The 19171-nt window shown below is 36.8% G+C and overlaps 1 protein-coding gene across 1 annotated transcript in view; it reads right to left on the bottom strand.

Annotated features, from left to right (window-relative positions):
• TBK1 (TANK binding kinase 1) overlaps positions 1-19171 on the bottom strand; it is a 51678-nt gene that overhangs the window by 16300 nt on the left and 16207 nt on the right. The window contains exons 5-12 of the mRNA XM_036759815.1: positions 16773-16902; positions 15410-15591; positions 13142-13302; positions 10033-10143; positions 6282-6461; positions 5301-5497; positions 4478-4536; positions 3636-3727 (exon numbers count right to left, since the gene is read on the bottom strand). Coding sequence (XP_036615710.1) covers positions 3636-3727; positions 4478-4536; positions 5301-5497; positions 6282-6461; positions 10033-10143; positions 13142-13302; positions 15410-15591; positions 16773-16902 — 1112 coding nt within the window. The remainder of the gene's footprint in view (positions 1-3635; positions 3728-4477; positions 4537-5300; positions 5498-6281; positions 6462-10032; positions 10144-13141; positions 13303-15409; positions 15592-16772; positions 16903-19171) is intronic.

Here is a 19171-nt window from a genome sequence, read left to right on the forward strand (position 1 = left end):
GAAATACTATATGCATATTTTATAACAACATTCTTAACATATATGAAATTTGATTCACATTTTGAGGAGGATACTACTAAAAAATTTATTTCTAAGCACTATTATAGCACTTAATTTTGCAAGCTTTACTGTTGGTTGGTTTAATGTTTTTGAATTTGGAAGTTTTATTAAAAAATTCTATGAATGCAAAGCACACTAATAAATTTATTTGGCATTCAATTTATATACTATGGTTTATTTTTCTCCATTGTAAACACCTGTTACAGTGACATACATTCCTTTTTTAATTAGACCATTGATTTGCTCTCTAAAAATGTAATATCACATATGTAACATATAGGTGAGTTTTCTTCTTTTCCACAATTTTTTTTAAACTGTAAAATCTTAATACTCCTATGACTCATTAAGCTAATAAAGAAAAGGAATAACAATTTCATGGGTCACTGGAAAATCCACTTGACTCAAACAGGTAACAAGTGAAACTGAAAAGTTTCTATTAACAGCACTACCCAAATAAATATAACAAAACCTAAGTCGTCCCCCCCGCCACTTTTAAAAACAGGAATTAGTTATTAAAAACTTAGTGATGATAATTCCCAATACTTCCGCTTCTTCCCCACTCACCCTCTCTCTTGCTCCTTGTCATCTAGTTTGTTTCCACAACTCCACTAAATATATTCTCTCAAAGGCTACAAAGGGTCACCATTTGATAATTATAATGACCTTTTTTCAGCCTTTGTCCTTGCTCTAGCCTTCTGTAGCCTTTGACACCACTGACCACCACCCACCCCTCCCCTCTGAATGCAGCTTCTTTCCTTAGTCCCAGAAACATTACATCCTCTGGACCACCTTCCTATTTCTAAGAGCTCCTCATTTGTTTCCACTGGTTCCTGAACATCTAAACTGTTCTCAACTATCGCTCCTGCTCTCTCTGCCCCACCCCACTTCCTTCCCTCCCTCCAGGCTCCCTTTGCAATCTTATCAACTCCCATAGCTTCAATGATCACATCTATACAGGTGGCTCCTAGATCTCTCCCCCCAACTCCTTCCAAATTTCAGGTCTCTATCTCTTAATTGCCTACAGAACACTCTCATCTATCTGACCGATTTCAAACTTGAAGTGTTCAACCTTTTACATTTGTTCCTAAAGCTATACCTTTCTGACTTTACTATCTCTGTCAGTGGCAGCGTCACTCAGGCAGTCTCCCATTGTTTTGGTTTTATCTTTGACCCTTCCCCCTCCTTTACCTCTCATATCTAATTATCACTTTGCAGACACAGCTCTACAATATTTTTCACTTCTATTCCTCCCACTGTCATCATCATAGCCCAGCTCCCAATTTCCACTGGTCAGGCTACTACAAGAGTTTCCTAACAGGGTTCCCGTGCCCAGTTCCTTATGTTCCTCTCCAACAGCCATCACACTGCTGTCAGACTAATCAAAGAATCTGAGGACTGGTAAAGGGACCCCAGTGACCCCTAATTCACCATCTGTATGAAAGGAATTCCTACAGTAACATACCTGACAAATGATCACCCAGCCTCTGCTTGATGACAGCCAAGGAGGCACAAGCCCTTAACTCTCTAGGCAGTCCATTCCACTTTGGGACAGTTCTAATCCTTAGAAGTCTTTCCTGAAATCAAGCCTAAATCAGCTTCTTTGCACCTTCCACCCGTTGCTTCTGAGGAAAAACAGAACAAGCCTACTCCCTTTTCCACATGAGAGCCTTCAAACACTTGAGGGGGCAGTCACATCCCCTGAGTCTTCTCTTCTCCAGGCTAAACACGCTCAATTCTTTAAAGTGACCCTCATGTGACATAGATGCAGTGCCTTCACTACCTTGGCTGCCTACAGCTGGACACTCCCCAACTCAACATCCTTCTTACATTACAACAGCCAGAACTTAACACAGCTCTCCAGAGGAGATCTGACAAGGGCCACGTAAGATGAGACTGTCACCTCCCCATTCCTAGAAGCTCTGCTTCTCTTAATGCAGTCCAACATTTCATTTAGTTTTTTTTTTTGCTTGCCACATCACGCTGACTCATACTGAGTTTGCAGTCCACAAAAACCCAGAGATTTTGTTCAAAATAACTGCTGTCTGATCTTTGTATTATACTTGTGAAGTTAAGTTTTTGTACCCAAGTGCAAGATTTTACATTTATTTGTACTAAATTTCATCTTATTTTGCCTTTTGCATCCTGTCACTCTTTTTTCTCCCACTTAATAGTATCGTATTTTTTTCCAATTACATGTAAAGATAGTTTTAACATCCATTTTTATAAGATTTTGAGTTCCAAATTTTTCTCCCTCCCCAAGACAGCAAACAATTTGGTACAGATTATACATGTACAATCATGTTGAATGTATTTTCACATTAGTCATATTGTGAAAGAAGAATCAGAACAAAAGGTAAAAACAGATGAGAAAGAAAAAAAACAAAAAAAAGGAAAATGGTATGCTTCAATCTGCATTCAGACTCCATATTTCCCTCTCTGGATGTGGACAGCATTTTCCATCATGAGTGTTTCGGAATTGTCCTGGATCATCGCATTGCTGAGAAGAGCTAAGTCTATCACAGTTGATCACAGCACAATGTTGCTGTTACTGTGTACAATATTCTCCTGGTTCTGCTCACTCACTCAGCATCAGTTCACCTGTCATTCTTTTTGAGAAAAGGTATTCTTCCTATCTGGAGAAGCTATAAATGTTACTATGGTCTTTTATGGCCTCTTAGTCAGACTTGAGAGTCTCTTCCTCCACTCAGCTTGTCCACTCACCCATCCAAACACATCTCTTTACACTTCAAAGGAAGAGTCAACTATTTAACCACTGTATCTTTTGTGAGATTAAATTCCTCCATGAGAGGTTCTTTCATATCATGATCTTTGCAGGGAATGTTCTTGCTAATGCATCAATCTGATGGCAGTGTTTTAGCCATCATAAGCTATCCGTCTCAAATTTGTGTAATTTGCAGATTAGAAGAGCAAGAAGAGATTCTTGGGATATTCTACCAGATGCAACATGTCACCCTGACATTGAAGAATTAAAACAGACTCTTTTGAGTCCTAATAAAGGACTGAAAGGATACAGTCACAGCATTAATAAAAGGGATACTTTAGGATACAAGTCTAACCTTCTGAGGTTGTCATCTTGGGAGGTTATCCTACTTTCTAACAAAGGCTCCTGGTGGTATAGTAATAGAAAAAGTCTTTAAACGCTTATCGAATGTTGAATGAATGGATCTGATGAAATATGGTTATGTTCCTAAGAAATTAATTTAATCAAGTAAGTTGTTTGTCTAAATTACTTGCTTAGCTATATGCATACTTGGTTTGCTAGAGTGGATCAGAGTTGTTAAAGGCAAAGTGCCGGGGGAGTATTTTGAGGAATTAAAATCACATTAGAAGGCATCACTGAGTAGATACTGAATTATCACACAAAATCCTTTCCCAGCAGTAATCAGTGGCAACTGTGTATCTTGCAAAAGGCAAGCATGTGCCCGTCTATGCAGGCAGAGTGATAAAGTCATGCCAATTTCATCTTTGGGGGCGATGATCACATCATGTTATTTGACATGATAATCTGTCTCCTCATATAAATTACCATTCTCAAAATTTAACCTATTACTTACATCAGCCATCGTATTCCTTTTCGCATCAATTCCTGATAAAGCAGCAAGGTACTGGCAACTCTACAGGCGTAACAGACGACACCTGTTATTACCTAATGGGAAAAAAAGTTAGTGATAAGGGCTAATGATAATAAACCATAAAAAATGGACACAGGCAAAAATCTTCAAGATTGATATAAGGGTTACTGATATACTTCAAGCTCAATAATGAGTTTACTAAATGCACAAAAAACTTAAAAGCATAAACAATGGATACTTAAAAAAAGTATATAACCACACATCAGTTAGTAAGGAAGAGAAATAAATGTGACACACATCAAAAGAAAATCCATACAGCTTTTCAACTATTTAAAAATGACTGTTCTAAAGTAGTTCATAATAAAATATGGTACAAGGTACTGGTGACTTATTAAACTCTGATCCACTCTGGCAAAGCAAACATGCATACAGCTAAGCAAGAGAAAAGAGAAAAGCCAAAGTTCAGCAAAGGAGGATTTTCCTTCTTGTATGAGGAGTCCATTTCATTTATTCCTCTTTTCCTAAACTTTGGCATTGGTCTCTTTTTCATTTATCTTCTGTGAAGGGGTTAGTAAATTCCCTATATTTTCTGAATGGTCCATCTTTTTTTAAAAATGAACTCCTACTCTGTTTAGAACATTCATTTTTGTAGACTTGTACCTTGGGTAGGTCAATAACATTTGAAGAATTACACCTTGGCTTGAGTAAATACAGGGACAAAACTTATTTTAAAATCAGTAATATTTTTTTTTTACTTCCACAGATCATCTCTGAATGTAAATTAGTGTCTTTAGGAATATGAAATATTCTAATTAAATACTAACCTTAGCCATACTAGCATCACTATCCAAATCATAACGTGGATGTACTTTAGGGAGTGAAACTAAAATAGGAAATAAATAATTATTCAGACATTAAAAAACTAGTAGTGAACATAACTTCTAAAATTATTTTATCCCCTGCAAAGTAAAACCTTTTAATCTAACTGATGTTAACTACACTCAAGCTAATTTCCTCAGGAAAAACAATCACTTAATGCCACATATATCATTAAATGAATATAAATCTTGCTATTTATTTAAACATTTAATAGGTGCCCACTCCATGAAAAACACTGTGGTAGACTGCCCATTCAAAGATAACATCCTCTTCAATATATTTTCAAATTTACTTTTTCCAAAATTACTTTGTAACTTCATAAATCTCTCAAGATAATGGACTCAACTCTACTGTTGAAAGGTTAAATAACTTCTGAAATGCTTTAATACTTTTATGCCATGAGGATGCTACTGTGAAAAAGAAAAAAAAAGAAAAAAATTTAAATGCATTCAGTGACTAGGAGTTCTCTGCTTTAAAAAAAAAAGTCTCCTACAAAAGATGATGCTGATAAAACATTTTGTCCTACTTTTCATGAAAAAAAAATACTTAGCATAATGAAAGTTACATTTACAAATTGTATTATGTACTAGGATACACTTTATATGATATAAAAAGTTTTAGCTCAACACTAGTTTTTATCATAGAAACTTTACAATAATCACAAACGATTTACTCAAAAGTTCTACATATCGTTGTTAACCTTTACAAAGCACATGCAATAATTTTTAAAATGAGCTCCCCCCAATATAAAAGGAGAAATCAGCATACTTTTTTCATACATTAATCCTACAGTGCTCATAGATTCCCGGCTTACTACAATGATGGGATTTTCTTCAGTAGTTTTGGGGAAATGCTGGGCCAGTCTTCCAGGTTCAAGCACTAATCGTCGTCCTTCATAGATCAATTCTTGATTTGAAGAAACAATTTTGGTCTGTTTATAAACCAAATCATGGAATACACTAGCACTGCGTGAAAGAACCCACAAAGATGATACAGTTAGGAAAATGATAACTAGTAACATTTTAGCAACAATAATATAACATCTGGCTCTACAGAATGAGGCTATTTTCATGTACTGACCAACATACTAATGCTATTCTGATATGAACAGAATAAATTCTATTAAACAAAAAAAATCCTCACAGATATAGTTCCAAGATCTCATTCATTCATTCACTACTCAATTCTGTAAGATATTTGGATGCTGACCTAATATAAAATAATCTCAATAAAATTTGTCATAAAGCACATGCCCACCAATTAGGGGGTGGCTAATGAAACGGAATATTACTACACTATAAGAAATGACAAACATGAAGAATACAGAGAAGCATGGGAGAATTGTTATGAACTGATACAGAATGAAGTAAACAAAAACAGAAAATAATACCAACAATGAAAATAATGGAAAAGTTTAGGAAATAGCCAATTTCACTAACATCTGAGGAAAAACTCCTATTAGAATATGAGCTCCATAAGGCAAGGAACAGTGTGTTTGGCTTTTTTTGCATCTCTAGTGCTTAGCACAGCGTATGTTATCACTTAATAAAGGCTTGCTGACTGACAAAATAGAAATGAAGTAAAATTTGCCAAAAATTCAAGTATAATTTGTCTATTTCTGAACCATTAAATGAACATTCATGATAATTCTGTTCTCATCAAAAAAAATAACTTTTCTGTTAGCCTGCTTATTTGGCCTAAAGGATATACTGTACACACAACATATAAGAATGCAAAGTAAGTACTTACGTATTACAACTATGAATATAAATCTTGTGGGCCGTCATTTGTTGTAAAGAAAAAACATGCACTATCATTCGGTGAAGTATATCGCTAGTTTCAGCAAAAAACTGGTCGAAACCCCAGCATTTTTCCTGGTCAGCTTCAAGAATGTTCGCAAGAACAGGGGTTAGCAGTACTTGCAGACCCCTAAAATAACATTCAATTATAAGATTAATGTTTCACAGTTTGGCAATAATAATACTATAACACATATATAGAAGAAAAAAAGCCTATTTTCAACATTTTATAGTTAATTAATGGTTACTTAATATGCTCAATATTTTATAAAATTTGTCATTTTTCAGAAAAAAAGAGCTTTTGTCTAATGTAATCACTACGAATAAGTGGGGCATTAAAGTATTCTATGATTTCTTCATTATACAACTATGTGATTCTACCCCCAGCCACCATGTTTTCTTACCTCCCCAAACACATTATAATACTATATATACAAGGTAGGGTTGGTTAAAATGATGGTCATTAAGTTACCTTGACATTTAGAATTAACCATGTACCAAAGTATTTAATAAATAATCTTTCACCAAGGAATGTGCTTTACTTAAGCCCAGCATTAACTTACAACATGCTCATGGTCAAGGATGTTTACTTTAGTGATTAGCCATGGAACAATTGTAAGAGAAGGTGGATCAAGATGAATTTTTGTGGCCTATTATATTTTTGGAACATATTTGCACAGTTCATTTGAACTGTAAGACCCCAGTGTTAGATTCATTCTGCATGCTCCTTGGCAGCTGAGATGTTCTAATTTTTATCACAGGACACTTATTAAATATTCAGTGCTAGATTAATTTAGATAAGGTCTCTTGTCCTACAGACATTCACTATGTGTGCTTTGCAGACCAGATTGTAAAATTACTGAGGAAGGCAGTCAATTATGTATATTAAAGAGCAAGTTTCAGCACTCTATTTTTTAAGTTTGTGGATTCTTAATTGGAAAACCATACTTTGCCTAAATCAGATGTTCTCTTCTAACAGATTTGTTTGTTTTTTTTTGTTTTTTTGGCAGGGCAATTGGGGTTAAGTGACTTGCCCAAGGTCACACAGATAGTACATGTGTCAAGTGTCTGAGGCTGGATTTCAACTCAGGTCCTCCTGACTCCAGGGCCAGTGCTCTACTCACTGCGCCACCTAGCTGCCCCAACACATTTGTAAAATAATGGCCTATTGGGATCCTATTAGAAAATGACCCAGAGTTGGAAGACAGAAAATAAATCTTAAACATCAACACTCTAAATATTAAACAACATATATTAATTTTCTGAGGCATTCAAATTCTATCAACCTTCTTGAAGTCCCAGAAATTAATGTTTCTTGAATCACATCTAACAGCATTATTATTATAATAGCAAATGAAAATTCTTTCTCCTGTGTGTGCGTGTGCGCACGCAAGAGAGACAGAGAGAGATGGAGACAGACAGACAAGCAGTGCTTGGAGCTGTAATTTTTAGCCTGCAGGTTGTGACCTTTAAAAAATGTCTGCATTTCAAAACATTATTCTGAGAAGAGGTCTTTATCAGACTGACAAAGAGACTTATGACTCAAAAGAAAGGTTAGGAGTCCTTGGCCTGGAGTAAAGCGTCTAGCTGAGAAAATTAACTTTTTGGTTGCTAATTTTTAACTGGTAAATTTTATAAACTGGAATACAAATTCTCTAAGTTGTTCTGGAAGAGGCTGGCTAATATTTATTTTAATTATTAAAGTGAGCTAGATATAATAGCTTACATTTTATATTGCTTTATGGGAGGGAATTTTTCATACGTCTCATTTAGTCCCTACAAAAAAACTTGTAAGGGAGAACAGGAATTATCACTCTCCATTTTATAGCTGAGGAAAGGAGGTTCAGAAAGCTAAGTGACTACCCAAGATCGTACAGTACAGTGTTTAGCCAGTGGTTTAGACAGAAAGTCAGAGAACTAAAGACTATATCAAACAAGGTTTCCTGCTGCTCTGGATCACTGGTATAAAGTTGGCAGATTAGGAAAACTGCCTAGTCCAATCCTTGTCATTGTATTCGGGGGGAAAGTCAAGCCCAGACAAGGTGAAGAAAACCTACCCAAGGCCACAGAGGCAGTACTAGGGGCAATGGAGGAAGCTCAGTCCTCTGGCTCCAGTGCCATTGCTTCTTCTACTGTACTGGGCTGCCTTCACTGGAAAGGAATGAACTTCAGCTCAGGGGACTCAGTCCAACTTCTATCCAAGAACTACTTAGTTCTTGAACCTAATTCTTCAGAGAATCCCGTTCCAAATTAATGATCCCACCAAGTAGTTGGTATGAAGATGTCCTTTCTTCTGGATCAATCCCAGGTCAACATTTCCTGTTTCTATACTCCCTACCCCATTCCTTTTTTAAAAAAACATCTGATGTTCTTAATGAATGACTTTAAACACTGAAGGAAAATCCTGGGAGGAAGAATATCTGAGAAAGAAGAGTTCTGGATATCTTACAATATGCTGGAATCTTACTGTGTAGAAGAAAGTAAGTTAAACCACAAATCCCAAGTAATTAAAATATTATCTTGGCTCTAACAACTGAGGAAAATGTAATGAAATTCTTTATCATTTGTAAGTTTCCTTCAACCTAGTGTTTCGTTTAATAGGATTTTCATCTCACAAAATAATTTTTCTAGCTGTGGCAGCTCTATGAACCAACAATCACCTGAATAAGTGAACTGTTGGGGAAAAAAAGTACTAGACCTTGCATAGGGTTTTGGACAAACATTTCACAAAAATAAAAGCAATGTCATAATCCTTCAATTTCTGTCTTTTGGGGAACTTTTGTTTCTGTCTTTGAAACCTTGGTCAAGGTCCTTATATCTCAGTCCATTCAGCACGTGGCTGCTTATGGCAGGCACTGTACTGGGGGATCCCCATTTTTAATGGACTTTGGATTTCATTGGTGTAGGATGCTCTTATGGAGGATTTCCTCTACCAACACACACTGGCCTCTTTCTCTGAAACTTGTCGTCTGGGAGCACTGAGAAGTGACTTTCTAGGTCACATGATCAGTAGGCAGAGGTCAGCCTTGAATTCAGGTTTTCTAACTTCGAGGATAGCTTTCCATTCACTATGCCAAGCACTCTCAGGGGCTGAGAACAAAAAGATAAAAAACCTTCAAAGAATCACTCCCTTAGTGGAGAAAGAACATGAACACAGGTAAATATAAAGTAATTTGACAGGTTTTTTGTGGGGTGGGAGAAAGAAAACATTAACTAGAGTGACTGATCATGGAAAACATATATGACATAGCACTTGAGCTTGGCTTTGAAGAGAGCTAAGGTCACATAAGTGCTTAATAAATGTAGAATGGCTGTGGAATTGAATTGAGTAACTTTATCTATAACCAGCCAGCTCAATCAGGTGAAGCATGGTTCTACCATGACCAGCTTTCTGGGCTATATTTCCATATTATTTTAAGATCAGAAAATGTGATTGAACCTCTGACTAGTCATCTCAGACGTATATGCCATTAGTCATAAGACTAAGTAATAATGTGCAGGATCACTGAAAATCTATTACAAATAGGAAAAAAAGAACCATTCAAAGCAAATACCCTATGAATGGTGGGTCAGTAACAATATCTCTGTATAGGAAATACTGTTCATTAAAGAATATTTCTAGTGTTAAGACAGCTGGAAAAACTATGGTGTTAACCAGCTATGGTCATGACACTAAGAGATCACGTAAATATAATACTTACCTAGAAAGGCTACAAGAAATAGGCATGTCTGCACTCCAGTCAATTGGCCCATTTTCTGCTTTTTGTACTCCTGATATTGCACCAGAAGGCTTTCCAGTAATTATTTTATACCTTTGAAATAGCAAAAGCAGACAAAAACAAACGGTTCATTAAATCATGGCTATTAATCAGTTTTGTAAAAGTCTTTTTTATATGTACACCTCTTATTAATTTCCTGATACTTTGTAATATGTACAGAAATCACAAAGGGGTCAAAATACAGTGACTGAAGCTATAATAATGTTTCTATTAATGTCACCCAAGAAAATCTTAACTCCACTAGAACATTTAGAGGGAGAGAAGAAAGAAGCCTCTAGCAGGTGGTACTGCACTCTTTTCCTGGGCCATGCTGCTTCCTCTGAGACACATCCAATGTCTCTCTCTCCTCTTGATCTTTCTTTTAATTTAGTTTTGATTTTGACCTCCGTGATCTGTAGTAAATGGTATTTTATTGTCCATTAACACCAACTTCACTTTCCGGGACATTCAGATAATTTTAGATTTAGTCCTAGAAGGGAACTTGGAGGCTCTCTCATCCAACCCCTTTCACTTTTCAGATAAGGAAGTTGGGCTCAGAGAAGTTAAATTACTTGACCAAAGTCATACAAGGTTATAAGCTGCAGAGGCAGTTATGAACCCAGGCCCTCTAAATGAAAGTGACTTGCCCAGGGTCACATAGCTAGTAAGTGTCGGAAGACGGATTTGAACTCAGGTCTTCCTGACTCCAGATCTGGTACTCCATCCACTCTGTTTGCCCAGCTGCTGATTCATGCACTACAATTACCTTTATAGTCTTTCTGGTCAGTTACTAACAGTGAGCACTGAAAGGTCAGATGACCAAGTTCATCAAATATCATTTTTTGTCTTTGATTTTCAATAACAGCAATGATAGCTTGTTGACTTGCCTTTGTGAAGTGAACCCGTGGGCTCTCCTTTTACAAGCCGCTGCAACTTCTTGCTTCATTTATAACGAGTGTCAATACTGACACGATCAGCTCAGTAGGTGAGTTGTTCATTGAATAGAGATAATACACTGAGTGCCAATGGTTATATTATTAAGGTCTGCAGATGAGCTAAGATTTCTGTATTTCTTAGCATTCTGCACATCAAATACTGAGGGAGCAGAAGAGGGCTGTGAAGGGCTGAAGGGTCCTCTTACATTCTCATGTTTCATGGGTCCCCATGATCAAAATCTCTTCACCACCTCTTCAGATTCTGTGCAAAGATACACTCTGAACTTAGTTAAGTGTGTATATGGGTATCAGGCACAGTCTGTTACCAGATCAAGATTCAAAAATTTTCCAGGTTGGCAGAATCTGCCAATACTTGTTTTCCACCTGTATAAAAAGCCTTTAAAAAAACAGGGTAATCATCAGGCCATAATGAGAAATCAAAGTAATTGTTCTGTGGAAAACACACAGGGATAGGGACAGGGACTGAACCTGTGACTCCTTTGGTACAGGGAACTCTTGGGTAAAGATGCTTCCCTACCAATGCAGGTTGGCACCTTCTCTACACTGCCAGGAGCACTTAAGGGTCACAGAGCCACTACTTATCAGGGGTGGAATTCCAACCTGGGTCTTTATACACACCTGGAAACAATCCTTTTATTCCCATTCACTGTGTGGCTTGTGCTAAGTGTGCTATTTTAAAAAATTAAATTTTCCCTTTTTGCTGTTCAATTAACAAGCATTTTTCTCTTCCTTTCCCACTGGGGGAAAAAAGCCCCTGTAACAAGCATGCACAGTTGAGCAGAACAGCTTCCCTCCTTGGCCACATCTAAACATGAGTCTCTCTCCTTCTGCCTGCGTGGCTCATTGTCTCTCTCTCAGGAGAAGGGAATCATGTTTCATTGTTTCTACACCAGAACCATATTGATCAGCCCTGTTAGATCGTTCAGAACTGTATGCTTTTACAGTACTGCTGTAACAGGGTATGCTGCTCTCCTGGTTCTGTTTATTTCATTCCATGTCCAAGTCTTACCAGGTTTCTCTAGAACCATTCTTTCCTCAGGGTTTCTTACATCACAACTGTATTTCATTACATTTAAGCCACCGTTTGCTCAGTCATTCCCACACAAAGGACTCTCCCTGAGCTTCCATTTTTTTGCTGCCACAAAAAGAGCGGCTTTAAACATTCTTGTACATATAGGACCTATTTCTTTGATCTTGTTGGGGCCTAGTGGTAGTAATGCTGGGTGATGGAGTACATACAGAGTTGGTAACTTTCTCGGTATAGTTCCAAATTGCTTTCCAAAAGGCTGGACCAATTCATATCTCCATCAACAATGCAATAATGTGCCTGATTTTCTGAAGCCTCTCTAACATTTATCTTTGCCAATAAGACAGATGCAGGATGGAACCTTTAAGTTGCTAAATTTGCCATTTCTCTAATTATTAGTGATTTGGAGCGTTCTATAATTTAGATTTCTTCTCTTAAAGAAAGATGTTATTTTCTTACAACATAAACAATGGTGCCATGTAAGGTTATACTTCACTGGTAAATTGCAACTACTCTGAAACAGCCTCTTTAGTAAAAGAACCAAATGTTAGTATTACATCTGTCAAAACATCCTTTTGGGAAATATAAAACAAATTTTCTGGCATGACATTTTGTCCAAATGGTTACATGTTCTAGCACAGCAAAGCAGCTACAGTAATTTTTTTAGTGCTAGCTAAAACAACCCTCCCTGCTCCCCAAAAAACCCTCCAAATAATATGAAAGGTGCAAGGGTAGTAACCAGCATTAAAATTAAACACAATTCATGAAAACTATATATATTTAATGGTAGTACAAAGTACCTAAGCTGAATAAGTGGAATAGTTAAAAAGGTAAGAAAACAGTCCCAATGAAATACCATCTGCCATTTAACATTTGTGTACAAAGAAATTTAAGTAGGGTTTTGAAACATGTTTGCATAATGCAGATTTACATATAAAAATTATATATTTTCTATATAGTATATTACACATGCATTAAATTTTATGTGTGTGTATATCAGTTAAGATATTCCTTGATATTAGAAATAACTAACCTATTTTTTAGAATTCTACATGAAACAACTACCTACATTACTTCTTTGTTTCGTCTAGGTCCTTCAAAAGGGCGAAAGGGTAGTGACCCTGTTGCAGCATGGTAAAATGTTACTCCGATGCTCCAAAGATCAACTGTTGCACCATATTTCTTCTGATGATCTTTCCTTAGCACTGCTCGTTCATACATATCAGGATGCTGAGAGGAAAATGTGAAAATACATATGAGATACATGGCAATCTATATTCCACAGACAAAAATTTTCTGTGCACTCATACAAAGGATCATCAAATATATTCACAAGTTAGTTACAGGTATTCATAAACATATAATATACTATAGGCATATGACAGGTACATACAATACACTGTTGGTATTCCTAGACATACTATATACAGAGGGAATCAAAACTAAACACCTAGTCTGTTCAAGGCACTGAGAATACCAAGATAAATAGTCCCTGATCTCAAACACTTTACAACCCACTTGGGAACACAGCATATACACAGATAAGTAATGCCAAGGTAATTTGTGGAGAAAGAGAACACTAACAACAGGAGATTCAGGATGGCTTCATGAAGGTAGCATCTTGGCTGAAAATAAGAATACTGAAAGAGATGACAAGAGAGTAGTCATTTCAGATATGGGGACTGGCTTGATTGAAAAGCATGGATAAAGGAGATGGAACACTAGGTTTGGAGAATAACTGGTTGTCTAACTTTGCTGAAACTTGGAGTGTGAAAGTGAGTTTGAAAAAAAAAAACTGCAAAAGAAGGTAGGAGTTGGACGTCAGAGAAACTTAAAAAGATGCCTAATCATTTGTATTTTATCTTAAGAGGGAACCAGTTTTTTAAGTCGAGGTTAGGCCTGGTCAGACACATTGTGACATGTTAAGGTAAAACAGAATTAACAAATCTAAAAAATGCTATTTAGATAACAGCGAAATGGTAACATGTACATAAAAGAAATTTGCCGTTTTATGTTTTAAGTTATAGTTATCAGATGCAGCAAGGTGACCAATTAAAAAAACTAATTCTTTGGAGGCACACGGGAAACTAACAAGCTACCCAAATTTTTAAAATTATTTGTTAAACCTATTTACTCTCATTTTTGATAATCTGATACATGTTTTCCTATATGACATCTTCATTATGGCATGTAAATGATCCTGGATGAAGAGTATAAGCTTGTCTAGGTCCTATAAAGTAGGCAAGTTCAGGAAGATGTTCCAGGATGTCATCCAAGGACCATGCTGACAATGTGGTACAATGGCAAAACCACTGGTGCTTGAGTCAAGAGGACCTAGATTCAAATTTAGCCTGTCATTTACTACCTGTGTAACTCTGGGCAAAACACTTCAACTCTCCAGCCTCAGTTTCTTCAACTGCAAAATGATGAGTATGACTAGACAACCACTAAGGTCCCTTCCAGCCTTAACTCTATCATCCTCTATGAGCCAATGACCAGCTAAGTTTGGAGAACTTCAGCATTACTAGATTAGGAACAGAATGAGGAACTTTTCAGCCAACCTGGGAAGGCTCTTAACCAAATCATAGCCAGGTTTATAATCTGAGTCAATGGAGGAAACACCCACATCACTGAAACCAGGCAAAGGTCAAGAGAAGTTAAATAGTTTCTAACTTCATAAAGAAAAAATCTGGAGTTTTTCAGCTGAAAAACTATTCAGCACTGCCCAAGATAGGTCTTTTCAGTGAGGCTTTGCTTATTTATTGTATTTCCAGAAAATATTTTCTCACATTCAAATATTTGTCTGAATTAAATCACAACTTTGGTTTGACAATGTTCTCAGGGTCTATGTTAAGGATAACCTGAAAGGTGATCTTTCTTAGTAAATTCCCTTGGATGAGGTCCAAGACTAACTTACTATACAATGAATTCTTTTCCACAGCAAATGTGTAGGTAGGGTGTGCCAGTGTATAAACAGACTGAATACTTTAGTAAGATAGTAAGGTAACTGAGGACATGGACCAAACATGTAATAATAGTCGGGTTTTTTTTTTTAAATAGCAAAAATGTAAGTTCTACATAGCTAACAAAGGCATCAGTAGTGCTAAAAATCAGAGAAACCCTACAAACTAGATTCGACTTTTCATCTTTCAAATGACTATGCACTCATAAGAGATAAGACCCCTAACTCCCTACATTTACTGTAACTACAGTAGAAGACAATTTATGGATAATGAACCTCCTTTTCCCACCATTCCACCGTGTGTTCATTCTCCCAGTTGATGAATTGTTTTAGATGGATTTCTTCAGCCTATTACAATTGTGATGAATAGCTTACCAAATATTCCTCTGTGCCATACAAAGAAACAAACTGCTCATCGTCTTCTAATACTCTAGCAGCACCAAAATCTGTTAGTTTGTAAACAGATTGTCCATCTTCCCCTATAACACGCATGATATTGCCTGGCTTGATGTCACGGTGCACAATTCCATTTTCTCGGAGGTGATTCATTCCACCCACTTCAGCACCAAAAACAAAACAAAACAAAGAAAGTTGTGTAGCAATCCGCATATTCTGTGTGTGTGGGTATATTTAATTTATATATATGGTCAATCAATATTAAAGTTTTCCCAGTATTTCAAGCCAGGACAGGGATAATGAGGGCTAATTTTTATTAACCTCTTGTACTTTCCTAAGGATTACAATATGATCTTGACCAATTTACCCTGGGTGTGATTCAAACGTCTTTAAGTATGGGAAGAAAAATATAGCAGAGCAAAATAAAGAAAATTTTAATAGTGTATTATTATTATTATTCCAGGGACACATATGATAAAAATATCCCTAAATCTAAGAACTGGAGGACTTCCTAGGGTTACAGCTTCTAACCCCAGTCTTATGTATCTCTTGTGTGTTCAAAAGCTCCCTATAGATGACATGAAATTTTTAAGAGTAGATTACCAGAACTATAGTTATCCCTTCCACATCATGGAGGTTAGGGGTGTGTTACCCCCACGACCTTGAAAATTCATGTAAAATCTTTTGGCCCTCCCTTCATACCATAAGTCTGAATTTTTTCTTTCACTTTTGTGGGATGTTTACTTACTGTAAAATTTGGGTTGATATACAATAACATACATATATTTTATGCATTTCTGAGTTTCTAAACTTTTTTTTGTGTTGTCTGACAGCCTTCACATCTTCGGTGGCTTCTGCTAAATTCCCCAAAGTTTCCATTTAATTTCTTATGCTGACCTGCAGCATATCAAAATTGTGATGGGGAAAGTCACAATGTGGAAGGGATAACTGTTCTATTACTGAGAATCTATTTACCCTAAAATCAATCAATCAAAAAACATTTATTAAGCACCAACTATATCCCAGGTACTTTGTTTGGGATACAAATAATTAAAAAAAGGAACAATTCCTTCTCTCAAAGGAGCTTACATTTGATTAGAAAAGGCAACGTTTGTTTGTGTGTGTTTGTGTGTGTGTGTGCGCGTGTGCATACAAAATAAATTTAAAAATACAAGATACTTAGGGAAAGAAGATGCTAGCAGATGAATAGGATCAGGAATAAAAAGCAGTACTGTGCCCAGCACCACTCTAAAAATGATCTAAGACTCTGAATGGAAGAGATATAAGAAAATCCAAATCTGAAAGGAATTAAGATTAAATTTTAAAAACTGATCCAACATACCCACATCTCTCAATACAATTAAAAATTCCGATTCTGGTAGTCCATAGGCATTAGATGGTTCTTCTAAAACAGTATATAAACTACCACATGGGCAAAATTCCATAACAAGTACTTTATGTCTTGTAGTTGTCTGAGAAAAACAAATTAACAACCAGTGACTGAGACACAGTATAAGAGCATAAAACAGTAACTTCATTCACATTCCCAGGACTTATTGCAATAAGTTTTAAGAAGAGACTTTCCTACAGTAACTTTGGCGCTTAGTTCTACTTAAGATCTAAAATTCTACTGAATTGGGAAGCTGAATTGCTAAAAACAAGGACTAAACTTACGGATAATCATCACTTTTGAAATTTCATAAATGGTTTCCCCAAATTATAACTCTTAATAATACCCAAAAAGGCACACTGTCACAAAGAAAACACACTACAAAGAAAACACATTAAAAAGAAAACAATTTTTAACAGAAAACATTTAAGTTTAAATACTCCTATTTACAAATATACCTGCTCCAGGGATTGGAACCATACCCTTAAACTGCCTGGCTGGTACACATGCTAAACAGCCCCCATCTGTCTAGATGGAGTCTAGCCTGCCCAGTGCTGCTACGACGATGATAAATTTTAAGAAGGAATTTTGCTTTCTTGTCTTCTAACACTTTAAAAATTTTCATTGCTCCTAAAAACACACAGTACAGTATATAGCCATAAGATACTTAGTTTCTATGCCACAGAATCAGAGATTATTAACTTAACCTTAGAGATCATGTCATTTTACAGTTGGAATAACTGAGCTCCATAAAGTTTCAGTGACTTCCCTAAAGTCACATAACTAGCAAGTGGCACAGGTGAGATTTGTATCCAGGCCTCTGACTCCAAATCCAGTACTCTTTGAACTGTAAGGTACTGCCAGCAGTTGTATAAATGCATGCAGAAAACTTATGGTAGGTAAGTTTGTGAACAGAAATTAATCTTTTCTCTGCAAGAAATTACAAAAACTTTACCAGCACGCAATGCTGTTCTTACCTATGTAAGGTTTTACTCATTGACAGTATATAAAATAAATGAAACCACTGTTCTGTACTATACATTTGTTTTCTCTATCAAGCTATTTATAAGGCTGCACTGAGGTTGTTGCCATTTCTGAAACTTTTAATTCTATTGTAAGGTACATCCTGACTTCTGGTTAAGTTGGAGATGAGGATATATCTTTCTATCTCTCTCCCCTTGCCCTCCCCCCATCGCTCTGACAGAACAATGAAAGACAAGCCAAGCTCCTCCATCCCATTTAGACCTTCATGTACACACACAGAGACAGAAGTCAAAAGAGGCGGGGTGAGAGCTCGCATCAGGAAAGAGAGCATAAGCCCTGGTAAACAATTATGAAGCCTGCAAGCACTAGGAGGGGAATCCAAATCACAGTAAGTGGGCCTGGAGCCTGACAGCTCTATGAGAGTGGGGTTATGCCAGTGAAGCCAGGGCCAGTTCTGTTAAACAGGTCTGTAATAAGTCTGAAGCAAGCAGATATTCCAAATGAAGATTTCTTGCCCCAGAAGGGTTCACAAGTAACTATTAGCTCTGGTAACATGGGTTTGAAGACAGATCACAGACTTGTTACAACAGAACCAGGAGACAGAGCCCTCCCCCACAGGTAGCTGCATGAGGAGGCAGAACCCACCTGGACATCAGAGCACTGCAAGTTAAAGCAGGGTTAAATCAGAGTCTGCAGATCTGTGCTAGTGAGCTGCGAAGGAATAGGCCTAAATCCTACACAATTTCCAACATTAGAATGTGGGCTGTCAGGGGGCAAAACCAACCTCTGACTAAGAATTTGTGCAAGAAATAGGAGACAAAGATAGGTCAAGGTCAACAGCCAAAGTGGACCACCAGCAGAAGTCAGGGATTAAAGCAAAAGGTGGGGTCTATGACCAGCCACCCCACCCAGAAAGTCAGTGGCAGGGGCACACAGACTACAAAAGGAGACAGACCCAAAAAGTGTCTATCTAATCCAACCAAGAATATCAGAATGGGTAGACCCTGACCCTGGCACAAAGCTCCCATATGCCAACTAAGACTGGAAACAAAGAGTAAACCAAACTCATGAAGGAATGCCATGTATTTAGGAGAAACCCAAGAGGAAAATCCAGAAGAGAGTAACTACACAACAAGTACAAGCACAGACTCAGAAAAGCTGGGAATGACAGATGTTTGGTGATTAATTAATGGGAATAGAAAGGAACATACACAATCTGTGCAGGGTATCTTTACAAAAATTACTCTTTTGCTAAAGCATAAAATCATCATAAAAAATGTAGAAGAGCAGAAATATTAAACACAATCTTTACTGACCACAGTGCAGTTAAAAAAAAAAAATATATATATATATATACACACATATAT

This window comes from Trichosurus vulpecula, chromosome 5, assembly GCF_011100635.1.
Source record: "Trichosurus vulpecula isolate mTriVul1 chromosome 5, mTriVul1.pri, whole genome shotgun sequence".
Classification (NCBI taxonomy): Eukaryota; Metazoa; Chordata; class Mammalia; order Diprotodontia; family Phalangeridae; genus Trichosurus; species Trichosurus vulpecula.